Consider the following 25,615-nt stretch of genomic DNA (forward strand, 5'->3'; position numbering starts at 1 on the left):
GCTGACGAGGGCTCGCCCCCTGAGGAAGGAGCCTCCTGCTCGGGTGAGCCCGGCACGGCGGGAGCCGTTCCTGACCCCCGAGGCCGCCCTTGGCGATGTGTGGGCAGCTGGAGACCTGCCCTGGTCCCGGGTCCTCTCGGCGGAAAACCGGGGCTCCCTCACGGGAACGGCGCCCAGGTTCCCGCTGACATGCGTGTAAACCACCGAGGAAAACACTGTCGGGTCGTAGAACGATAGCGGCTGTTGACGCCTATAATCATCTGTCAGAAGTTATAGTTTGAAGACATAAAGTCGTGTTCTCAAAGGGGAACCAGCAGCCAAAACAAATGCGAATGAATGCGAGGAAAATTTCTCTTTCCACAGCGCCAGGTATGAGGAAGAATAGTTAGTTCCCAGTCTGTATGGCGGTGTGCCATTCAAAGGGGAGGGCATCATACCTCATGCACTCAACGATGAGGGCATCATTCCCGACAGAAAAGAAGATCCTTGTGAGTGGGCAAAAAATGCAATAGACAATGAGCCGAAGACCAAATTCCATTTAGCTTAATTATTTTGTGAGTTGTATAAACAATGCAGAATCTGCACCCTGTAACAGAAGGGAAGAGAGCCCCACCGGCCATGCGGCCAGAAGCCGAGCGCTGTGGTGGCCCCGTGTCACCAGGGTTTGGTGGCCGCTGTCCAGCTGTGATCCAGCAGGGAGGAGCGGCCAGCCCAGCGCGACCTCCTGTGCCCCGGGGATTGCGCCTACAGTGACAGCACCGCTGGGCAACAGCGCTGGGCATCGGCCTCAGCTCGCCCCCGTGTGAAGCTGGAACGAAGTTCTGACAAGATGTGCAGTGCAAAAAGTAAATCATTAGCGTTTACTGGAGTGCTTCTCGGCTGCCTAGAAATGGTGAGTGCGACTTACTTGCTGTAAAGCTGTTTTAGCGATGATACTGTATTCTTCGGAAAAGTAAACTAAAAGTTAGGCTGGAACACTATCAGATACCCGCTTCCGTATTGGTATTCCATTACTATCACAGTGTTGCACTGTTTACATATGACTGAAAAATACTTCCGAAGCGTGTCAACAACTGCAAACGGGATTAATAGGCAGGTTCAGAGGGGAAAATGCAGAAGCAGTACAATCTGCATACCTGTATCAAATCTCATTGGTTGTGTACTATTTCCATGCTTAAAGAATCTGAGCAAATACATCATACCAATAAAATGTGTTAATGAACATAATATTATACGTTGTTGTTACTAACATTCTTAGATTTTTAATTTTCAAAATAAAATGTCACATCGTGTTTCTAATTTTGTTACGTCTTCCTTTTCAGATATTTTCAGCAAACACAGGTAAATACTCAAAACGGATTTTTGGTTTTGCCGGTCTAATTTTGAATGGGTCTGAAGAGAACACCCACTTGTGGTTTTTAATAAAATATTCTGTAAGTTCCAGAAGCTTTGTAAACAAAAATTGTTTCATGTTTGATTCAGGTTTAAAATACTACATTGATGTCTTTATAAATTTTAAATCTCATTTTTAGGAGTCACAGTTCTGTTGGATACTTGTGCAAATATTCAGACATGTACCTTGGTGCTAGTGTGAACCAGGGAGAACACTCAGATGAACAAATTCTGCTGTTCATTATATAGCTGTGATACAAATAGGATTCATAGTCCCATATTTGCAACCAATTAATTGTTGTATATTTTAATAATTAAAAAAACAAACAAAAGCAACATCAAAAGAAAACTCCATTACATTCCCACAAAAAAAAAAAAAAATAAAAACCACACCAGAAGAATCTCAGTCTCCTATGCACAAATATTTCCAAGGTTTTGGAACTCAATACACAGCTACTCAGCTAAGCATTAACATCTGCTCTTAGTCCCAAGCACTTTCTTATCAGTTACAGTCAGACACCCTCTTTTGCCCCATTTGTGGAAATGGTCCCAGATATTCTGTCTGACCACACCTGTGGAACATTTGCAGATGGGTCTTTCAGAACCGTGGAGCAAAATACTGCACTATCTATTTTTTAGTTTGTTTTATAATATTGTCTTTTGTAACAATTCATAACAATTTCTGTACAGGTAATCCTCAGTCCTGTCTAAGTCTTGCTAACAGTCCAGCAGAGAATATCTAGCATGTAGATGTTAGCACTTAGCTGAGCAGCTGTGTATTGTTTTTGCTCAGGTCTCCCAAATCCCACATGAGCTACCTTGCTATGAACAAGTTTGCCACAAGGTACCTACTTCATCCCAAATACTTATACATTCCTTTTCTTAATTTTATGTGGGATGTACCTTCATTTTATCTTTTTTCTCTTCTAGTGAGTGTTTTGCACCCTGGCAACCTGTGTAATTGCTCTATAAATGCTGATTTTAGTGGGAAAATCCTTATTTCTGAACATAAATTACTCATGGCTAAGAAATACATTGATGTAGTTAGTTTTATCTGCAGTACACAAGAGCTCTTTTTGAAGGGCAGAGCATGACACCAAAGCATTATTACAATACTTGATTTGTCATGTGGTTGAATACCTAAGTATTCTGCTCTGAGCAAGGGGTTAGTTGAGTTCCCGTGATCCCTTCCAGACTAGATTATTGTATGTTTCTTTGATATAGAAGTGCCTATGGTTCAGCATCCTATTTCAGACTGCCTTGTGTAAACATGCACTTCTTCTTTGTATATATTGCATTGTATATTGCTTTAGTTAGTAATATAATTAATTTGCTCTAAAGGAGAACCTCTCAGTGAAACCTAGGTTAAATAATGGTCTTAGAACAGTGATTTCAGAGTATTAGAGTATTTTTATGGAAAGATGCAGTTTGGTCTAGGATATTGCAAGACTCTGTATTTTGTTAATGTTCATGGAAAGTCCATTTAACTTACCTTTTAATCATTCATAGAAAGTGTAGACTATTTGTCCTACATTTTGTCTTTGTGAAATGTTCAGAGCATGCAGCGTTCCACAGGACTGTGTTTTCCCACTTCAGCCTATCATAATTTCCATTGTAGCTCCAGATACACCTGTTATTGACCAAGCTTATTCAAAACTTAGCAACAGTATCACAGTGGAATGGAGAGCAGTACCTGGGGCTACTAATTACATGCTGACTGCACAAGATGGAGATTCCTTTGTTGAAACTATAGTGAAAAATTCTCCAGGCACAGTGACGGGACTGAAGCCTGCCACCTTGTACCGAATCACTGTCAGATCTATAAATTCAGGAGGAAAAAGCCAGCCTTCACCTTTCAGAAAAGTAAAAACAGGTGGGCTTTCAAAATCTTATTTCAAGTTCTGTAATGTTACAATAACATAAAGCATCCATGCGTGTACCAGTTCTGAATTATTATAATCTTTATTTTAAATTGCACTGATCACATTCTTATTTCAGTTTTTGAGGACTAGAACTCAGCCATCTGACTTAATGACCAGGACAAAAGTCTGAATTAATGGTTTACTTTATGATGGTACAGTGAGTTAAAAGTTCAGTTGGGAGTTTCACTAGAATTTGTATGAATATATGTATTTTACTTTAACAAAAGGCATAACTTGAAGGAATAGAAAAAATGAAGAAACAACCAAAAGTATAAGATAGTAAACAATGTAAAACTTAGAGGAGAGGAAATGCAATATCTTCTTGATGATTTTCATTCTTCAACACATGCAGCCTTTCTCACTTTCTCTTCATTTCACAAAACATGCAATACAATAATTGATGCACCAAATCACTTTCCAAATTTGTTCTGTTGATCTTGCATTAATTTCTTTTTTCTGGTTTTGTTGTCACTGGATTTGTCTCTCAGGGTTAGTGATTGTTCTTTCTGTATATTCATTTCAAATTTGGCCTTTTCAAGCTGTCCTACTGAAAAAAGAAAAGCATAATTTTGCTCTTTCTCAACAGTCCTGGCTGCTCCGATTCTGTCTGTTCGTTCTCCGAGTTGTGACTCCATTGCAGTGAGCTGGAAAGCTGTGCATATGGCAGCTGGATTCTCTGTGTCACTCGTGAGATCAGACGGTTTGGGCAGAATGCTGAAGCAGAACACCACCAATACCTCCTTGATATTTACAAATCTAGATCCAGGAACTCTCTATACTATCAAGGCTTATGCCTGGAATGCTAATGGAATGCCTGGAGATGATTTCACATATAACCAAAGAACAAGTAAGAAATTTTCTTTTCTGAAACCAAGTCAGCATTCTAAGAACAACAATATCAGAAAGTATTTATGTGTATGTGTGATTGTATTATGTTTTTCAAAGATACTGAGTAGATTTTCAGATCATATTTTTGCCCCATCTAAAAGTTTATGAAAGTTCAGATGACACAGCTATGTTTAGTGAACATTACTGAGGCAAAGATAGCAACTACAATCACTAAAGTTGTACTTAGGACACATCTGGATAAGGGTTACACAAGCTTAGACTGATTTTGAGGATTTTTCTAATTGTGAGAAGCAAATATTCAAATAAGCAGGGAGTTTCAGCCATGGTCAACTAGAACTATGTCTTTTTTAAAATGTAATTTTAACATAAATGAAGGTAAGATTTGCACTCAAAAATGCATTTAGTTTGCAAGTTGTGAGAGAGATCATGTCTGTAGGCCACAATCTAAGTTATATTTATGTGTTCCAAATTGATATACCATAGGTCCTAATGCACCAGTGGATGTTAAAATATCTTTCAGTAGTGGTGCTTTAAGAGCTGTTGTCTCTTGGATGCCAACAGAAGGAGCTCTAACTTACAGTGTCACAGTCTCCAGTAGACTCCTGAAACTGAGGTGTAACACATCTTCTGCCTCCTGCATGGTGCCATCCCTCCAGTGCAGCTCTGAATATAATGTGTCTGTCACAGCATACAATGATGCTGGATCCAGTGAACCTACTGATGCAGTAAGCTTAAAAACTAGTATGTGTCACTGATTCTTATGTAGCTTATGGCATTTTAACATCTACTTCTTTAATTTCAAATGTAAATGAGTCCATTGCAATTCACAGGTGATTCTCAAATAGTTCTGCTTTTGACCTTTGTTCATGAATCATGTTATATACTTTTCTATTGCAGGGGTAAGAGCCTAAAAATTCTTCATATTTCTGTGACAAAAACTTTCAGGGGTGGAACAAATTTGTGATGAAATGGCATTAAGGACTGCCTCTGAGCATAGAACTGTTCTGGGCGACGTCAAGTTGTTAATTACAAAGGGGGTCAACAAAAGCACATTTAGCCAAGTAACATCACTAGATTAATTAAGAAACTACCAACCATATTCAGGACAATAGCTTGCTCAGTTCAGCTACAGCACCGCTGCCATGTCAGAAATTGTTTCCTGACCTGTTAGATGAACTGCCCATGTAATCAAAATCTAAACAATTTATTTTTCATTATATGCTTCTTGAAATACACAACATTATTTACTTAGTTATTTGATGTAATCTGCTTAACTTTGAGTTTTGATAGGAGATCAGTCATGTGAGCAACTCTGTGGTACATCTAACAGCCTGAGAGAGCCTTATGCAAGAGACAGCTTTTGAGCTGTGGGCTGTAATCTCAGCCAACACTGCTTCAGCTAGATCACATATATTCATTCTAATAGCAGCCAGCTGCACTTTACTGAACCAGAAAGAAAGTAAATGTTATTTAAACAAAAGCCATGGAGTTTGCAGTTTAATGTGGCATTTTGGAATGCCAACAGAAAGGAAACTTAAGCAAAGGACAGTTCTACTCAGACACAGACAGTAAATTTTATACAAAAATACAAATGGTTTTCACATATAGAGGCTTTCGGATGCCAACTCCTATTCATGCTGGTATTCCAATTATCATCCAAACCTACTATTTGTGAGCACACACTGTGCCAGTTTCTTTTGAAATACTGCCTGGTGTCACTTCTTGTTCAGGGGGCTCTTTAAGCAGATGTCTCTCTAAAACATGATGGTAGCATCTATTTTCTGTAAAAATCATACCCACTTTTCATCTAAATATAAGCAGCAACCTCTGTGAAGGCAGCTAAGTTAGTTTTCTTGATCAATGCAGAGCAACTGTTCAAGCTGAGTAGAATAATTCTGTATTTTATGGAATATGTCCCTGATTTTCATGTATTCCCCAAGAGTATAACTTCAAGAATGAAAAAAATAATTGTATTGAGAATTTTTTCTTTTTTTGAAATGTTTTTTTTTTTCAGTTCCTTGTGCACCAGTAAACATATCAGTTGAGGAGGATGAGCCAGGTCACTTGCTGGTATCATGGTCTAGCGTCAGTTTGGGTCATTATTACGTGGTTTTTGTCAAGAGTGATGATGGCTTGGAAGTGCACTGCAACACATCACATACTCAATGCCATTTCCAGTCGGACTGTGGTTTCACTTATTTCATTAGTGTCTTTGCATATAACAAGGCAGGACAGAGTCCTTCAGGTGATGTACTCAATTACACTACTGGTAAGTAGCCAAGTATTCCTGCAAATTCATTTGAATCCTTTAGCTGTATTTATGGTAGAGCTGTTTGGACATTTTTATGGGAAGATAATGACTTAAACTTCTATTTTTATTCAGGTTTTGGGCATAACATACAAAGGTTGGCAGAGAAAAAGAAACAGTTCACATTGCAATTAAATTTAACTTGCATAGTCAAGTGCAACACCATGCATACAAATTTGAAAACAGTTTAACAATTCACAATCATCAGGCAAGGATGTATGAATAACACACAGACCTGGCATAACATTTGAACTCTAGTCTAGTTTTTTGTTTGTTTGGTTTTGTTTTTTGTTTGTTTATTTGGGGGTTTTTGGGGTTTTGTTTGTTTGTTTGGGTTTTTTTAACTTTTACCTCAGGAAAAGTATACCAAAGTCTTCCAACTTCCTCATAGGGAGTTTCCATACTTGGAAAATGAAAAAAACCAGTAAGTTCAATGGGAAATTGAGAATAACATTGTTATTTAACCTCTAGACCTTCAAAATTTTAAACCAAGAATATGCATAATTCCTGTGTCTGACATAAACACTAGTATGTCCTCTATCGATTTGGAAGGAGTGGTACTGAATTAATTTAAGAAGTAAATCTGGGATTCATTAGACTGTTTGCACAGTACTGGTCAACTTTGGAGAAGACAAGAAGCACACAGATAAATGAAACAAGGCTTTTATTTGCCCCAGTTTTCCACTCCCATTCGGGTTTCCCTGTCTGCCTTTTCTGTTCGCAGCTCCTTGTTGCCCAAGTGACCTCAGAGCCGTGTTCATATCAAGCGACACGGTGCGGGTCACCTGGGCTCCTGTGCGAGGCGCTGACCTGTACGAGACCCGAGCAGCTGGCGGCAGCGGTGTGGTGTTCTGCAGGGACACGGCCACGGCCTGCACCCTGTCGGCTCTGCAGTGCGGCACGCCCTACAACATCACCGTGTACTCCTTCAGCGAGGCCCGGGGCTGCAACACCTCGTGTGCGCCTCAGTGCGTGGCAACAGGTAGTGAGATCACTCATTTTCCTTTAGCCCAAGAAATCGTTATTATACACCACAGTAATTCGTGGATGAAAAACGTTACTGGAGTGCTAAGTTGCTGTTTAACTGTTTTACTAAGTTTACTGATAAAATTTTTTTAAAAACCTAAAACACCAGCAACTCCAAAACTAAAAGTCCTTAAGAATACACTATAAGAAGGGGAAATTATATCAAATTTGTATTGAAAGCTTCTGATAGCTCCAGCATTTTGAAAAGCAGAATTACAATTTATACACAAAATCCTTACGTTGTCTGTTCTGTCACAATTTCTAAATTCTCACCAGGAGTAAAGCATATAAAGATCATATACTTTTCTGAAGTAATTTGTCAGTTCTAACTGGAATTTAATTTTCACATGTAACTTATATAGTATGCATAAACAATGTCTTTAAATACTATTAATATGAAATATTTCAGCTCCCTGCAGTCCTGAAATAAAAAATATCTCAAAGGAGGGTCTATCTGTAATCAGTGTGCAGTGGCAACGTAACAATGAAGAAGCTACATATGTTGTCAGTGCCAGAGGAGAGGCTGGACTTTGGCACTGCACAAGCACCAGGAATTCCTGTACCCTAATGGATCTTCCCTGTGGATCTGCTTTCTCTGTAAGTGCTATAGCAAGATCACCAGCAGGACAGAGCTTACCAAGCTACAGTATCCCTTTAGAGACAGGTATGGAGAAATGTATATAGTTCAACATACTTAGCAGCATAATATTAAAATAGTTCTATGACTCTATGTTTTTGGCTATTTTTTCTTTACAATGTATGCACGTTGTACTATGTATTGCTAGATGTCCTTTTTGTAAACCTGTCTGTATCTTTGTGTGTGACAAGGAAGGGTCATTTGGCAGTTGCCTCAGACTGAGGCCTTAGAGGAACCAATTATCTTCTGGCACAGCTAACTAAAATGTAATAACATAAGTCACTAATGCAATGCATAACTTCCTTGTCAGCATTTTGATATTCAGTATTACCAGGAGAGGCAATGAGGTAATGTCCATGTCAACAAATAAGCAGTTGTAAAGAACAGATGAAAGAACATCTTACCCACTATTCCTGCTATTAATTTGCTAACAGGTTATGTCCTCTACCACCTCTCCAGACAGAGATTAATATACACCAGGATCTATTTTTAACAGGCAGTTTGGCTGCAGTCATTTTACATTGTAGAGGAAGAGACTTTAAACAGAGACAGAGCTATATGAGATATATGGCTTGAGGGGTAGAAGTAGACCCAGTTTAATTAAACTACACATGTACTATGATATTCTGATGAAAAATCTTAGTGTTTTTTAGAATCTTGGTGAACAATCATTTTATGGTAATTCCAGGGTTCTAATCCACAGTTTGAGACAAATTGATCTTACACTGATATTCTGTTTATTAGAGGCTTGCCAGCAGAGTCGAATATTTTTTAGCATGCTTGGAAAATAGGCACTTCTTCATTCCTTTAATCTTGATTATGTACTATTCTACCTGCAACCCTCCAAATACCTTCCATTTTCCAGGTACAAAACAGAATTCACTTTTCTGTTTTTTGTTCTCTTTCAGCTCCTTGTTGCCCTAATGACCTGATACTAACTCAAGTGACACAGTCAGTAACCAATATCAGCTGGTCTGTTGGGAGGGGTGCACAGACATATGTAACAACACTGGAGTCTCCAAAAGGACAGGCAAAGTGTCACACACTTCAGACCTACTGTCTCCTGGGATGTATCACGTGTGGCACCAACTATACAGTGTCTCTGAGAGGCATTAGTGAGACAGGTTTGACATCCAGCTGCACCTATCAGGGATATTCTTCAAGTACGTAAAGTGTAGCTGCAACTGGGAAGAAAAACACTCAATAGACAATGTACTTTGTGTGGTGCTCCTCTTATAAAAATAGCACAGCTGAAATTCAACACACAGCTAATACACCTGCAGTTCCCTCTTTAAATAATTGCACTTCAGATTATTTTCATATAATCAAGACGTGTTCTTATGACAGCCATCAGCTGGCCATATAAAGAAGTTCTAATAATATTGCTCCAGAAACAGTTTTTAAATTTAAATTATGCTATGGCATAATTAAATTTTAGAGAACTCAAAAGGATTCTGGGCATTCTAAGGTAGGTTTTATGCCAGGTGAGAGCAATAACATTTTAACATCTAAAACAATCACTGAACTCCAGCTCCATAAAACAACTCTAATAAAACTTTTCTAGTTCAGTTCAAGAATTATTTTGGCTTTGTGAAATAATAATTTTCTATTTGAAATGCTGATAAACATAGTAATCTGGTTTAAACTGCACTCTAGAAATTTATAATACATTGTAAGTTCACAAAATTTGCTCATTAATGTTTCTTACTTTCTTAGGTGCTTGCTGCCCTTCTGGGGTGAAGCTCTATAGACTCAGCAACAATGGCATCAGGGTGTTCTGGCGAGTTTCTGATGAAACAATAAACTACAACGCTGATTTACATGGCTCAAAGGGCAATTTCAGCTGTACCCCCCGTTCGGGTCTGAGTCACTGTGATATCACCAAGATACCTTGTGGGGATGTCTACACTGTGGTGGTAGCTCCAGTGACAGACAAGGGGGCAAAGCTCACATTTTGTCCTAAGAAAATATATTCAGGTAGAATTTAAATTTGAAATTTTTTTTTTTTAATGCTAGATGGCTACAATGTAATCCAAAGTTATGCAGGTAAAGGTGGCATGGAATAGAACTTTTCAGCTCTAGTGTTGACTGCAGAGTAAACTTTATGAGTGCAGTCTTGCAATATCTGATGGGAATTTCACAGCAGCATTTTGGGTCTGGGCACACTTATCTACACAGGTGCCTCATAACTGGATCCCCCATATCCTGGTGAATGTAGAAAACTTAATGTTCAGTTGGGAGGTTAGGAATGGTTAGAATATAGAAGCAAATAAATGAGCATTTTTTGTTTTATGTATTTTTAAAATAATGAAACAAATCAATAACTGCAATGAATACTCCTAATCACAATTTTTAAAGTAAAAATTGTTTAAAGGGGAAGAAATTACTAAGCCTTTCCCAAAGCATGGATTTAATCCATTATAAAACTACTGCTATCTGATGGGATTGCATAGTAGTACAGATGGACTACATACTGCAGACTAATAATATTTTGCAGCTTACAACCTGACATCTAACACTTGTACTACTGTTCTATGTCATTTCAGTCACCTGTTCTGGAAGCTCTGTTGGAATGGGTAAGAGCAGTACATTCATTAATAATTCACGAAGTTTATAGAATATTTTTGCATCATCTTCAAATAAGATGTATATAACATATAGTTTTGATAGTGAAGACTTCTGGTAGTGTTATACAGGTTTATCTCATCCCCTCCCCCATTTTATAATGTATCATTAAAAAAAACCCCAAAACCTTACCTATATTGTGGCCTGCATACTATCATGCATGGTCACATCACTTACTACTAATTTGATAGTACATAATAAAAGGCAGGATTATCTTTCATAGCCTTCCCACATCCCATTATAAATGAAACTAGGTGGCACTTCTGTTTTCTATTTTCAAAAAGGTAAAAAAAAAAAAAGTGTGGCTTACCTTAATCTATTCTACCTTATTTCTTCTGGGTTTCAGCAGGATAGTGTTTTATTTGCCTATGTAAACTGCTAGAAACAACTTCAAAAGCAGCCACTAAAATAAAAATTTCTCAAGACAGCTGCTTTTCCATAACTGGAATTGTCTTACTTTCCAAATTCTTTTATAGTTATTTATAGAGGAAAGAGCAATGCAAAACACGTCTAGAAAAAATTCTGGTTCTGATAAGGAGGTAAGTTGTAAGAATCGAAATTCATATTAGAATGTATGAATCCAACTTTTCTGCTGATTAGATCTTTGGGATTGGAGGGAACTGCTTCACCAGTCCTGTATATCATAAGTGGTTTGTTAAAATCCATCACATTTACCTCTGAAATCTCTTGTCATTTATTTCTACTAGCACTACTGATTTATCCTCTCCTCCATCTGTACCAAACTTCTTTAACTTCATTAAGCCTTCACTTCACTATACTATAATTCCCCAGAAAAACCCTTAAAATCCAAACAGATAAAAATATTCTTCAGCTCTCATTTACTTTCTCCTGGTGTTCTGGACTATTTTCTGCTCCTGGCTCAGCAGATTGACAAGAAATTGCTGCTTTTTCCCCTCAGGTTGATCTCCTTTTTGCTGCTATTCACATACTGCTATCCTGGATGTTAAGATTGTTCATAACACCATTCTCCCTAAATGTTATTTTCAGTCTTTTTTCCCCTGAAGCTGGAAAGACACATCTGTGCTTAAGTGCAACATTCACAGCTGCTTGAGGACTGGGAGCAGGAAAGCTGAACACCTAGCCATATCTGAGACCTAATCCAGGCAGGACCTTCTCTCATACTCCACAGTGGTTACTTTTTCAGCTGACTTTGAAACCAAAGTTGAAGGTCATTGGTTCTACAAACACGCGTGTCATCTAACAGAGTCTTTGGAAGCTCATGTGTACAAAGGTATCCAAAGACAAAAGGGTTTCTAGCACTATTTTCAGCTTATAAAAACAGACACTATCCATTCAGTGTCCCTGATTCTTCAGGGAACACATTGGGTGTTAAGTATCTCAGCCAATGCTTCTGATCACTTGCACAAAATCTCAAGGGAATCTCAGGCTTCAGTAAGTTGCTTGTAGATGGCCCAAGAATTGTATGCTGCATCTTAAAACATGATCTGCATTCAGTCACGATCAAGCAAGTCTTTCTTTAGGAAACACGATTTAAAACTGCTCTGCATTAGTTAATAGAAAGTTGGCTTTATTTCTCACTTAATAAAAAAAATTAAACAGCCTTCTTTCTTGAGGGTTCTATGTCAGTATTTCTTCTTTGCAGATATCATTGCCAAACACTGTCACCACAGTGTGTTTAACTGGGTTTTTAGAGATCTAAAGCAATTAGTTTCTTTTGGAACCAAATTCAAGCCCCAAACTACTTCTTTTCACCTAAGCAATTCTGATAATTCCATGCTCTAATAGTAACTTTAATGTACTTTAAGCCATTCTGAACTGTTGGTTTAATTCTCCCTGGTATACACACCTTAACGCCTCAATTACAAACTACAAACAACAATGTTGTAGTACTATTTTCATTAGCTCCTCTCTCTTTTGTCACTGAAGTGTAATTGTATCAGAATGTATTATTTGTATGTCTTTTGGGGGAAAAAAGGCAAAAAGCTGAAGAGGAGTCATGATTTCAAGAAAAAAAACACTTTGATTCAGCTCTAAAATACTGGGCAGCAGATGCATACAACTAGCAAAAGAGGGAGGAAAAGCAACACAAACTGAGCCAGATACACACCTCCTACTATGGCAGTGTTGCAACCTCAAGGTGTTATTCAGAGATTAGACACTGTCTAGTAACAATTATCTAATAGTTAACACTGCTGATATGTGAAACAGCACTAGAATTCACTGAGCTGATTTTAAAGTTTGGTCAGGATTGGTTGCAGGTTCTCTCCAGACTGAGGTAAACCCACTTTTATGGGTCATGCTGGCTTCTTATCACAGGAAAGGACCAATTAGATGTCATGTTTTTGTAGATGCTGCTTCTGTGCTCTGGACTTTATGAAACAAAAAAAAAAAAACAAAAAAAAAAAAAAAAAAAAAAAAAACCCCAAGCAATAAAATTATCAAGTGAACAAACAACAAAAATCCTACCAAAAACCCCCAAATAACCCAACCCCACTGTCTCCTGAAAGAAGACTTGAGAACCAAGAAAATTCCTGTTGAATGCTTGGAGGCAGGCAGCCTATGGATATGCTAAAATGGATGCTTTCAGACCAGTATCTGTGAAATCATGTGGACTAACAAATCAGGTGATTAAAACCACCTAGGTTATTTCACAGTAGATGACTTCATTAATGCTTACTTAATAAAAAATTTAAATTCAATGCATAATAGTAAAGATGTATTAGTTGGAATTACACAAATATGAACACTTGCAAAAAAATTTGTATATATTATTTAAAATACACATTGTTTTAAATTTCATCTGACACAGAATAATAGTTCAAAACTTAGATTTCAATCCATAGAAGGAACTTGCAAAAATCTACCCTTCAGCTGATGTCAGACTCAATCCAAATTTACTGAGATTCAGTGTTCCACTGCTTTTAACTATTGCTGGTAAAGAGTAAAAGCGATACAATGACAACCTCATTGCAAAATGTCAAACTTGGCACTTAAATGCTGTTTTCCCCTGCGTAATAGCTGGTGGTCATCCATACTTAAAGCTACATGTGCTTCACAGTGGGGCAAAGGGCTCAAACATCTAAAGCCAGCAGAATTCATCAAATTCCTTCAGGTTCCCCTAAAGAGAGGAACTTGTATGCTCTAAGAGGCTACTAATATTACTATTCCAGTACTTAGCATTGGAGCCACAGGAAATTTCCAAGACAGATGAGGCTTCACACGGATAACTATCCTAGGCTACTATGGACACGTGGCAGACTATGGGAACTTCAGGTTCATAGTGCTTCGGTCATGGTCATTTACCCTGAGAACTGAAGAGTGCACACTGTGAGACAACAGCTCTGCAACCACAGCTCCTCCAGCTAAAATTGGCAGAAATTTTCTTCTAATGCACCTGAGATGAATGTCCAGTGCAGCTGTACTGCACTGCAACAACTGCACCAGAGTGGGCAGCACTGGTGCCTCCACTAGCTTACCCCTGCTCATCAGAGCTGCTTTCACAGCCCTGCAGTTCCTTCTGCTTTTTAAGGAAAGGCACATGAAATAATAAAATGGCATCAGAAAGACAAAAAGGAATTCAGAGACCCTGGATACAAAATGAAGAGCTGCATGACAGTAAATCCCAAGGATAATTTTGTAACATTTTATGCATGAAAGTAAATCCCAAGGTGTCTTGATTCAAGTAATTTTCACCGGTCTTGGTTGGCAGTGAATATTGTGCTGTCCATTACACCGCCAACTCAAGGACATAATATCGATCATATTAAATTCACAGGTCAGAAAAGACTACTTATAAAATAGGAAAATAAAAGCACAGTCCTGAAATTACTGCACTTATAAAGAGATACTGGGATGAACCAGTCTTTGCACAAGCTGTATCAAAATATTCACCATCTTTGTTGTAGTGAGACAGTGCTTGTCCATGTTCAGGTCAAAGATTGTTTCTCAAATACCTGCATTTTTTCCTGCAAATAAACCATTCTTTCACTGTATTGCCCAACAGTCTCAGAAGAGGAAGAGCCCTGAAGGAACAACTGGAAATCAGTAATCCATTTTCCCTGACAAAACACTGGTTCTGCAGCCTCTCTGCCCAAGAACGTATTTCTTTCAGAAACAGGTTAAAAACAAGGCCAAAAGAAGCCCTCTAGACACAAACAAGATAAATTAAAAGTTGCCCTTACTGGACAGAATCCATGCAATCCCTTGGCAGACTGCAGAGACAGTTCTAGTTATCTACTAGACAGAGTATTATTTTTCTTCTCCAATCTTAAATGAAAGCTCAATATTTTAGTTTTACACTGCGAGGGAATGAATTTGTTGCAGCTTAAGTTTTGTTACAAGTTCAGACTTAAAATCAGGTAACACAAATAATAACCAGACAACCTCAACAATGTCAGTACTAAAAATGCTGATTACTAAGGATCATGGTGATAAAGACCATTACAGTTCAGAAAACAGGAAGAGCAGGGAGGAAGAATAAAAGTTTTCTTCTTGGAATACTATGGAAAGAAGTATACTGCTGGAAGTCAAAACACTGTTTTCCATGAATGTTTAAAATGAAATATGCCTAGATAACCTGCATCACACAGAAGCAAAAGGCACAAATATTGTATTTCTACCCTCAGGTTACTTCATGATTGATTCCCACTTCACATTCTTCCTATCTTGGGGCTGTGGCATTTCTTTCGTTTGCTACATCTTCGTTGTAAGTTACTTATTACATAAAATCCCTTACTCACACAAAGTGTCACTTGATCTGAAAATAGAATGTGGAGGAACTGAAGCACTCTTTAACTGGCAATGAACGTGCAGGGAAAAGCTGACACTCAATACAAAGGAATTAATTGAGAGTTTATTCCAGATGGTTCTCCTCACTTAGTACACAAGTCATCAGAATAATCTATGAAATAGACTTGGACTTTAATGATATGATCTTTTACTATAATGCATTTTGGTTTTTCCTTCTAACAACCTGTTTAAAAAAAAAACTGCCAGATGAAATGTTCAGCACAAACTGTGATCTTTACTATTTGTAGAAAATATGAATTAAAAAAGGACACTATCAGTTAATTCTTATTTTAAATGTTTACACTTATAAAATGCTTTGGAAGCTTGAAACTGAAATCCTTTGTGATTTTTTCTTCTTCCTACCTCCCTCTTCCCATCTTAAATGCCTTTATTAGCCCAGGATTATCATAAATGACAGAGTGCAGCTGCTTAAAAACATTAAAGGACCACAAATGGATAAACTGTGTTTTTTTTTAAAAAAGGAAGCTTACATGGATTTTCTTAAAACAAATAAAATGCATAGATGGCTACGGTACTCATCCGTCAACCTTTACAGTGTCCGCTTGAGGTAGCCTTTCTACAGAATTACTAAACAAGCCCCAACATAATCTAAATCCTTGCATCAAAACCACTATCTCTGAAAGTCCACTCAATTTAACACCACTGGTGATCAACATAATACATTTTAAAAGCTTTGGACAAAACAGCAGGTACAGTGGACATAAATGTTAGTTCTAAATCTGCAGCCCTCAATGTACATTGTACGCACATAAATATCTCAGCTATAATAAGACATTCCAGATCCATCCCTAAAAGCCATACTATTATGGAAAGCACAGCCATGCTAACTTCAGGATACAAACCATAATTCCACGTCTACAAAAGGAAAGTATAATTAGTGGCAGTTTATTGCCTCATACAAATTTAACCAGCATGGCAACCATGCCAAAGGAATTAAAACATTTTCAGGACATATGTACAGACTGTACATTTCAGAAACATCTGAACAATAAAAATGCAAGAACAATCTCGGCATTACAAATTAAACTAAACAAATGGTTTGAAACCGTCAATGCATTGAATGGGTTTACAAAGGCACTTCCCTACCGAAAATAGGAAATGACAATCTGCAGCCTAGAGGGAGGTTGGAGAAGAGTGCTCATCAACTACTGCACAATCTCAACTTTAAGAAAAAATAAGCAGGATTTAATCAAACATTTATAGGATTCAATGTGATCCACTTCTGAAAGAATTCACACAGTCTCATCTTTGTTTTTCTGTTGCTTTTCTTGGCTCTCTCGTTCTGTACTTTGGCTCCTTCGACGATCATGTTTGTCAGAATGGTCCTTGCTATCACTGTGATCATGTTTGTGGGAACGTTCTTTGCTTCTGCTACGCTTCCGAGATTTTTCTTTGTTGGGACTCTGATCTCGTTTTCTGGACTTCTCAACACTATCTGTTCTTCCTCTGCTTCTGCTTCTACTTCGTTTATTTGACTTCTCCTTATTTTCATTTTTATGTTTACTTGATTTTTCTTTGCTCCTGCTTCTGCTGCGCTTACCTGTGTTCCTGCTTCGGCTCCTACTCCTATGCTTTCTTTCCCGGCTTCGACTTCTACTATGCTTTCTCTCTTTTTTGGAATCCCTCTTGTCATCGCGGTGTTTCTTCTCATCTTTGTCATCCTTGTGTCTCCTCTCCTCTGTGTCACCCTTACTTTTCCTTTCTTTTGACCTTTCTCTAGAGCGATCTTTTTCCCTCTCACTACCTCTTTCCTTATCATAATCTCTCTCCTTTTTCCGACTCCGCTCATTTTCTTTCTCTCGCTCCCTATCCCTGTCTCTTCGATCTCCTTTCCTGTCACGACTTCGACTCCGGCTTCTGTATCTGTCCCTGCTTCTGCTTCGCCTCCGTTCTAGTGAGCGATCAGTACTTCGAGATCTCCGCCTTTCTTTTTCTCTCTCCTTTGCTTCACGTTCTAATCTCTGCCGTTCTCGTTCTCTTTCTAGTTCTCTATCAAAACTAGATGATCCATGGCCTTCCCGATGGTGACTTCTGCTTCTGGATCTTCTGGGAGACCTCCTGGGACTGATGGATCTTGGTCTTGGAGACCTTTTAAAATAGAAGACATTCTATATGAAACACCTCCTTCAATAGTTAAGAAATCCTCTTTCCAATTTATAGTTTACAGACAGAGCCTGTATTTAATCTTAAATTAAAAATTAAAATCTGATTATTTTAATCCACTAGCATCCATAAACTGTTGCCTTAAAACCTATTTCAGTGAAAAGACAACATGTTACCAGTAGTAAGTAGCTGAATATTGAACTTTTAACATTCATTTTTAAAATAATGTTTATGTGACCTTGAACGTCTACGTTCTGCATGTCGGTCTATTTCTTCCATCCCCTCCTTGCCATCTTTCTTGATTTTTCTAGGTCTGCTTTTAATTTGCTGGTCAATGGCTTTCTGGACTGGCACAGGAATTCTTGGAAACAATGTGGAAAACCATTCAAGCTTAGTGAGGAAGGAACGAAGCATCTCCCCTATGGTCATAACGCAACCCCCACCTGCCTTCACATCCAGGTCCTGCAAAATACAAGCAAAAAATATCCTGATGGTCAAAAATATTCTTTACTGATTAAAAAAAAAATGCTGCTACATTACTGTCCTATTGAAGTCTCATGATTATGAAAGTTTACTTGTCTCATATTCTAATACATTTCCTTAGAGAAATTCAAGCTCTGCACCCTTTGGATTTGGCAGAACATTACAGATAGGGAATGGGACTTAATATATATGCATGCAGGCACATACTAATCCTGCAGCCATCTGGATGGTAAGGGACTGTCGATGAAGAGATTAACACAAAATCCCCTTACACAGTCTGGTTATATGGTATGATCTTGCATTGTATTTAAATGCTACAAAGTTGAGAAGTCCTCTGAAACTACATTTAATACTCCATTTTGTGGATATACAACTGTGTACCATCATACCCAACCCTGTGGCCTAAATCATTTATGAACTACATCATTGCCTATCTAAAAATGATCACAGAAAAACCTCTAGTACAAAATGGCATCCTAACAGAATTGGAAGCAATAGCAAACCAACTGCCATGAAGCAGTGAGGTTTCTAATTTAGAAATATGTAAAAAAATAAATAAATGAACAAATAATTGGAAACGCATAATCCATGATGACCATTGTCTCTGAAAAGGGTCATTACCGCATGAAGGCCTTCTTGCTATGCCCTCTCACAGCTCAGGACATGTTAGTCAGCTATTGTCAGTCCCAAACCTATAGTGCAAGCACACAAGGAAAGTGAGATTTGTTATCTAAACAGGAAGAGAAAATCTGAACGTAAAACTGCTTGCACTCACACACATTTAAGTGTTCAGATATACAGTTTTTCCAAATATAATCGCTGCAGAGATCTAAAGAAGAAAAAGAGGAGTTAAACGTAGCACCTGGAGAGTACGTACAGTTAAACAAAATAAACACAAGAAGCATTTTGAAAAGTAACTCTGTGTCCTGGGAAGGTTTTCACAGCAGCATGACAAAAGATGAACTGCTTCCACATATTTAAGAACTGGAGGGGAAAAAAAATCCTGTAGGTTTAAATAATTCCATATATAAAAATTTGCTTCAATCTACTGAGTTTGACCAGGACTGGTAAGAAACTTAAGCAGCCCCAAGCAGTTTTTCTACGTAACACAAAGCTACTGATAGCAGCTGGGAAAGAAACACTAATTCCAAAAATACAGTCGGAGATTTTAAGCAACATGAAATAAACACATCTTGACACCTAGTATCAGCAAGAACTGAAATGTATAAACTAAAAAATATGCCTTGAATGATGAACCAGATAAGACCTGCACAATGCATCATACTTGTGACTGCTTTACTGCCCTTGGAATTGACTTTGTGGGACCTTGAGAATGAAGCCACCCCAATGCTTCTCATAAATTACAGTCCAACGTTGTGGAGGAGTATTCGTATTAGCTAGCCCCAGCTGGGGGAGAAGGACATTACACTGGTTCAAGTCCAGTTTGGTTTCATTTTTGTTAAAAATCGACTATAGCATGGGTTTACCTGAAATCACCAGTTGTTTCCTTTGCTCAGTGTTTTTGATACTTAGCATGAAAGAAGCCATTTAAAATAAATACACTGCATTGCAGTTAGACACAGGTATAATTAACGCTACTTTTAATACCAGTATTTGGACATCAACTGCAACTACAATATTGGAAATTTCTTCAAGTACATGCCTACTGTCACATTGAAGATGGCAACTGATCCTTCCTGTTCTAGTCTTAAAATTAGGATGTAATTTCAAACCTGCTTAATAAATCCTATTTGCAGCAGTATTGCAACTTGTATATTCAACTTCATAGTCCAAGAAACCTCACCCACCAGCTCCCTACTGTTTCTCCAAACAGTAAATCACAACTAGGATACCAAAGATATTTTCCTATCTGACTGCATAATAATGCAACCTCTTTACTGAAGTTCTTCAGTTAGCAACTCATCTCTTTATCTGCCCCATTAACAAAGACATTAAGATTCCAGAAATAATGCCACCTCATGCAGTAAAATCAGGCTTTTTGCTTCTTCTCTGAAGAAATCCTGGGTTTGGTTGTTCCAGGACGTGAATAATAACCACTGAGATCTCTGGCAGAATTTTCCAAGGTGAATGTTGGTTTCTGCCATACAGTTCCCACTCTTTTATGTAAGCATCAATTCCCCTATCCCAGTAATAAAGAGATAATACAAATTTAGCACTCACATGACTTACTACACCTTACCTAAAAGTAACTATGATTTTAAAAACCACACAGAAGACACATTCACACAGCCTGCTGTCTGCATTCTGATTCAGTACACCTGTTCCACATGGTTTTGCAAATCTGACACAGTAAAATCTTAACCAATGAAAAAATCTGTTAGATCTTCAAAATCTAAGAGAAATCATCCAGGTCCCAGTTCATACCTGTTTCCTGCACTAATTAATGTACATAATGTAAACAAGAACATAACATGGAACGTTCAAACTACAGAAAACCCTGTCAAGCAATGTTTAGGCCTAAAGTAGCAACATGAAAAGAAACAAAAGAAAATAAATTATTACCCTCGCCGACATACCTCTTCATCATCAAGAAAGGATTCAAACCAGTCCCACAGATCTGTAGGTGGCTGTGTGTACCTTTAAGCACAAAAACAATATAAAATTTTAATATGGCTTTCTGCATATTAGATCTGTCATTAGTTGATGATATTGATACTTACCTAATATACATAAATCCAAGAGCCCTAATGTATGGGGAGTCTGTATGAGTGATAAGGCCCATCACTTGTTTACGAGTGAGCTTCAGTGTAAATAATTTGTAGAGCAGACAAAAAGCAGTAGACACAATTCCTCCAGTTCCAACACCACGCACCTTTCAAAAGCAGAAAGTTAAGTGAGGATGCAGGAAGTCACAAAGACATTATCCCAAACCTACAAAAGAATATGAGAACTAACATAGGATAAAATCTAAATCTACAAACAAAGCTCTGTGGAAAAAGTAACACTAATTACATCCACAGCTTTGGAAGTGAGAAGAATCTATCCACTCTTTGTAATAAATATTTTATATCTAGAGACTAAGCCAACATACAAACACATTTTATCTATGCTTTGAGAAGTTATTTACCAGACAGAAAAATTTAAGAAGGCACGTACTTCTACTTACCCCTCCACACATCCCTGTCTGGCCTGCTGTTTTTCTGCTGCCCTTTTCCCATGGTTCAACATGTGTAACCTGAAAGGGTGAGGTGGGGGACAGGAGGAAAGAAAGAAAATTACAATTACAAACTCCATAATGTTTAAGTGACCACACAAGCCTGATTTAACAATGGATATCCTAAACCAATCTTAAAAAAAGTCTTCTAGCAAATTCAGGTCAAGTCCGCTTTGTCATTAAAGCAAAGCACTTGGCTATTTAAATTACCACATTAAGAAATTACAGCCAAAATCTTGAATGAAATTTAAAACAAACAAATCCCATAACCCCAAAGGAAACAGCCATGCTTATTCTATACTCCATGTACTTTCTAATACTTTACGACTAAACCCCATCATTACCATTTCCTTGGGAGATTGAACAACTGCCTTTATTTAAACCATCTCCTTACAAGTTTAGTGATAACTGCTGATGACAGCTACAAACGTCAAAATATACAGTCTTATATTCCTAAGTCTCATTTCTAAAGTAAACTTAACTAGAGATTTATTTTCTTTATCCCTTACTATGAGGACAAAAGAAATATATTTATCAAGGGTAGTATTTTAACATAAAGTCAATGTTTTTTCTCTTGGACTGCAGGGATGTAAAATTTGCCCAAGACAAATCTGGTGAGATACATTTAGGGATGAATGCACAAACAAAGTTAATCAACACCATTCACAAAACTTGACAATAAGAGTCATAAACAAGCTCAGAACCACATAATTGCCCATGCTACATTTGAAATTCTGAAATTCAGAGAAGGAATATCTGGCTCAATAAACAAGTATATTTCCTAAACACATCAACTTAAAATAAATGTAAAAGACAAAAAAGGATACAATGGTGCTACAGTGGATTGGGAAAAAGAGTTCATGGTACTTCACATATTAAGATTCTTTAACAATACATTAAATAAAACCAATTATGTACACAATCACATGAAATCAGAGACACACTAACAGCAGAAGTTGCTGAACTGTTTGTTTGGGTTTTTACAGTTGCTGTCTTTGCCAAACAGGAAATATGAGAGATGCCAGTACTATAGAATTCAAAATCCACTATGACTTCCTGTACTGTGAGCAGGAGAAGTTCATCAATACTACATAAATAATAGTGTATAACCTTCTGGTTATGTAGTATTGCCTCTCACAGGAAATGAAAAATATTTTTTAGACAAAGGATTGAGTATAACATTATCACAAATGCTAGTCTTCAACTTTAATTACAGTCAATGTAAACATGCTGGTTTTGACAGTTATCAATTAAACCAAACAACAAAACCCTGAAAACAATATTAATTTCAAAAAGGAGTAATTAAGGTTTTGATCCCACAAAGACTGCTTTGTATGCTTAACTTGTTGAAAATACACAGATGAAATGAAGCTGAGGACATGCACATGATGTTAAGGTCAGGGATAAAGAAAGAGGAAGTCCTGCACTTTATAGATACAGAACTGAAACAGGAGCCCAGAATTACAAATGAATTAATTCAAATATCTGGACACAATCCATATCTCCAAAGATGGTCCTTATCACTAGCTGCCTGTTTGACTTACAATCACCTTTCCTCATAATCCAGTGCCCAGCATTCTAATATTTTCTAGAAGAGGCACTTGTTTCTTAGACAGACAAATACATTTGAAGATATAGCTGCTGTGACAGGTCATTAAAAAAAACCCCAATAACTCATTTTAAAAAACCAAACTAAAACAAAAAAACAACTAACAAAAAAAACACCCCACAGCAATTATTCAGGAATCTTCAAACATTAAGAGAATTCAGATCTTCTTAATATCAATGAAGCAGCTTAACCATCAGGTTATCTTCTCCCTCACAGCCATTACTCATGAGTGAGTAAGGGGCTGAGTTTTCTCTTTATTTAGCATGCAGTTTTGAGTCACTAACTGCCAAGTTCAGTAAACAAATCAGATCAATATGCAGGTTTGTAATGGCTTGTCAAAATTCTCCCCAAATTTAAGATAAAACACTTTTGGAATGAAACCGTAGGTCAAGCAAATGAACTATCTGACCTACTGCTGCTGAGCTCTACCAGCACAAAGATGACAAATACTTTTTAGTGCACCTGAAGGGGTTCACTTTAAAAATACAGTAAGCTCTCAATTTTTCTGAAAATATGTTTCTTTCATAACATTTTCGGTTCTAAAAATCAATTGCATAAGTAAACTCTGGTACTTTCCATTCAGATAGTCATGAGACTCTCACACATGCAGTATGCAGTAAATTACCTGGAGAGAGGTTGCTGACAATATATGTTACACTAAGCATTAGGAGAAATAAACAATCAGCTCCAAATGACAGAGCACAGGCAGAGAAATGCTACCTTTACACAAAAAAAAAACCAGTAGCATAAGTAAGCGCAATCTTCCAAAAATCTTAAAATACCGTGATGGAATCATTTTTCAAAATTATGGTGCTTTAAGTAACTTGATTTGGCTTGGATAAATGAAACAAAAAAGCTACCTTTGCTTTTTATTTTGTTTATTTCAAATATACTGAAACCCACTAGCTGACAGAATAACATCATCAAGCAAAATAAATTCACCTGAAAAAATACGCCAATAACGACCAAAACACAGGTGACTAACTGAATTATCTAAGCTTGAATTATCTAAATTTCGGTTTCGTTATCAGAACAAAGAAAGTGGCGGCGTTGATTAGCATTAATTATGCATACCTCTACCTGGGAGAGTGGCTTGATGGAAGCCTCGGTGCAAAACTGATTCAATCCTGCTAACAAAACAAGAACCGAGACATAGGTGCCCTGATACAGACCATTCATCTCCCCAGCACATCTTACCTAACGCCAAAAGAAGCAGTAAAACGAACTGGGTAAGTTGTAAGCTGAGTTACGGAGGAGGGAATTCTAACGTGGAACTGAGAAGGAAAGCCACACGCAGGCACCGAGCGTCACCATCATCCCTTCTGCGTGGTTGCGGGCCGAGCTGGCGGCTCCGCGCTACGGGGAAGGCCGGTCTCTGGCGGCTCAGCTCGGCGCCCTCCCCGCTCTCTCCGGCTGAAGGCGCAGCCCGCAGACGGCCATTTCGCCCCCACCGCCCCGGCTCACGCTGCCCTCTTCCATACCCGTTTACAGCTCGGCAATTCCAAATCCGACGCGGAACACGCCTCTTTGATGAGGCAGAGAAGGCAGAGAAGGCAGAGCCTTGTATTCCCCCAGCTCAGCAACACAACCGACACGTACTCCCATCCCTCACCGCAAGATAAGGGGCGAAAAGGCGCGGGCCGCAGCCAAACCGGGCCCGGCGCCAGCGCGGCCCGCGGGCTCACCTTGAAATAGATCTCGTCCACCACTTCGTGGTAGGTCTTGAGCTCGTAGAGCTGCACCTTGAAGTAGGGCGAAGAGAGGATGTTGGTGAGGATCATAGGGTTCAGGTTCATGGTCTTTTCGTTGCCCCATAGCGGTAGCACGTTGCCCTGCTTGCCCGAGGCCGCCGGCTTGGGGCCCCCGCTCTGCAGCGGCTGCTGCACGGGCGGGACGGCGCCGGGCGGGTGCTGGGCCACCTGCTGCCCCTGGCAGTTCGCCACCGCGGGGCTGTTGTTGGCCATGGCGGGTCGGCGCTCGGGGCAGGCGGGCCGCGCACACGGAGCGGGGCCGGCGGGCGCTGCCTCAGCCCCGACAAGATGGCGGCCGGGGAAGTGACGGCGGCGCCTTCCGGGGCCGCGTCACCGACCCGCGGGGAAAGGGCGGGGGAGCTGCGGAGCCGTCGCGCCGCCCCGCCGCCCCGCCCGCTGGCAGCCCGGCCGTTGCCGCGGCCCCGCCCGCCCGCGGCCCGGCCGTTGCCGCGGCCCCGCCCGCTGGCGGCCCGGCCGTTGCCGCGGCCCCGCCCGCTGGCGGCCCGGCCGTTGCCGCGGCCCCGCCCGCTGGCGGCCCGCCCGCGCCTCGCGGCAGCCCTGGAGCCCGGCGGGCGGGAGGGACACCACCGCCGGGCACAGCGAGGGAACTCTGTGACCCGAAGGGGAGCAGCTGCTGACATCGTCACACGGAGTTCAGTAAATTAAGCCCCCGATTTAACAAAGTTGAAAACTGGTCCCCTAGGTCCCTTGTCGCTGGTAATGAGGCCACGGCACAGCTGGCGCTGGCCGCTTCTGCCTGCGCAGCAGTGGAGAAGCAAAGAAGTCGCAGAATGACTTGGGTGGGAAGGGGGCCTTGAAGACCACCTGTCTGGTTCAAACCACCTGCCATGGGCAGGGACGCCTTCCCTTAGACCAGGCTGCTTCCATCCCCATCCAGCCTGGGCTTGAAGGAATGGGGCATCCACAGCTTCCCTACTGGGGAA

At 39.3% G+C, this 25,615-nt stretch overlaps 2 protein-coding genes and 1 long non-coding RNA gene across 10 annotated transcripts; 1 reads left to right on the forward strand and 2 right to left on the reverse strand.

The window, feature by feature from the left end:
* The first annotated feature begins 13 nt into the window (after positions 1 to 13).
* On the forward strand, positions 14 to 19,515 carry FNDC7 (fibronectin type III domain containing 7). Of its 7 annotated transcripts, none has more exons than XR_011002122.1 (13): positions 14 to 892; positions 1,323 to 1,341; positions 3,011 to 3,265; positions 3,901 to 4,161; positions 4,647 to 4,904; positions 6,178 to 6,432; positions 7,196 to 7,453; positions 7,907 to 8,161; positions 9,043 to 9,297; positions 9,851 to 10,111; positions 10,632 to 10,710; positions 11,236 to 11,298; positions 11,768 to 19,515. XR_011002122.1 is itself a non-coding variant. In XM_068199647.1 (13 exons), exons 1-12 carry the CDS (start codon positions 830 to 832, stop codon positions 11,271 to 11,273), a joined length of 2,208 nt encoding a protein of 735 aa, XP_068055748.1. In that variant the 5' UTR covers positions 14 to 829; the 3' UTR covers positions 11,274 to 11,298; positions 11,785 to 19,515. The 7 variants fall into 7 exon arrangements, 3 of the variants coding, with proteins under 3 accessions (XP_068055748.1, XP_068055746.1, XP_068055745.1); XM_068199647.1 differs by having other exon boundaries at positions 10,681 to 10,710; positions 11,785 to 19,515; XR_011002120.1 differs by lacking the exon at positions 14 to 892 and having other exon boundaries at positions 931 to 1,341.
* On the reverse strand, positions 16,420 to 24,977 carry PRPF38B (pre-mRNA processing factor 38B). 2 transcript variants are annotated; one of them, XM_068199649.1, is made up of 7 exons: positions 24,606 to 24,883; positions 23,995 to 24,047; positions 21,264 to 21,332; positions 20,818 to 20,969; positions 20,674 to 20,734; positions 17,892 to 18,115; positions 16,420 to 17,638 (listed from the first exon to the last, which is right to left on the reverse strand). In XM_068199649.1, the coding sequence occupies exons 1-7, from the start codon at positions 24,733 to 24,735 to the stop codon at positions 16,783 to 16,785; spliced, it is 1,545 nt and encodes a 514-aa protein (XP_068055750.1). In that variant the 5' UTR covers positions 24,736 to 24,883; the 3' UTR covers positions 16,420 to 16,782. The 2 variants fall into 2 exon arrangements, with proteins under 2 accessions (XP_068055750.1, XP_068055749.1); XM_068199648.1 differs by lacking the exon at positions 23,995 to 24,047 and having other exon boundaries at positions 24,606 to 24,977.
* Positions 22,406 to 23,988, reverse strand: LOC137479283 (uncharacterized). Its single transcript, XR_011002124.1, has 2 exons — positions 23,019 to 23,988; positions 22,406 to 22,984 (listed from the first exon to the last, which is right to left on the reverse strand). It is a non-coding gene; the product is annotated as an uncharacterized lncRNA (long non-coding RNA).
* Positions 24,978 to 25,615: the final 638 nt, after the last annotated feature.

Source organism: Anomalospiza imberbis, chromosome 9, assembly GCF_031753505.1.
Source record: "Anomalospiza imberbis isolate Cuckoo-Finch-1a 21T00152 chromosome 9, ASM3175350v1, whole genome shotgun sequence".
In the NCBI taxonomy this organism is placed as follows: Eukaryota; Metazoa; Chordata; class Aves; order Passeriformes; family Viduidae; genus Anomalospiza; species Anomalospiza imberbis.

Bases quoted from the DNA above. Each gene is read 5' to 3' on its own strand.
- FNDC7 (XM_068199645.1), top strand. From the start codon at position 1,218: ATGAACATAATATTATACGTTGTTGTTACTAACATTCTTAGATTTTTA. The intron at 4,162-4,646 runs GTAAGAAATTTT...GATATACCATAG, and splicing joins CACATATAACCAAAGAACAA to GTCCTAATGCACCAGTGGAT. The intron at 10,711-11,235 runs GTAAGAGCAGTA...ATTCTTTTATAG, and splicing joins TGGAAGCTCTGTTGGAATGG to TTATTTATAGAGGAAAGAGC.
- PRPF38B (XM_068199648.1), bottom strand. From the start codon at position 24,884: ATGGCCAACAACAGCCCCGCGGTGGCGAACTGCCAGGGGCAGCAGGTG. The intron at 20,735-20,817 runs GTAAGTATCAAT...TTGTGCTTAAAG, and splicing joins CTTGGATTTATGTATATTAG to GTACACACAGCCACCTACAG. The intron at 17,639-17,891 runs GTCACATAAACA...CTATTTTAAAAG, and splicing joins GCAGAACGTAGACGTTCAAG to GTCTCCAAGACCAAGATCCA.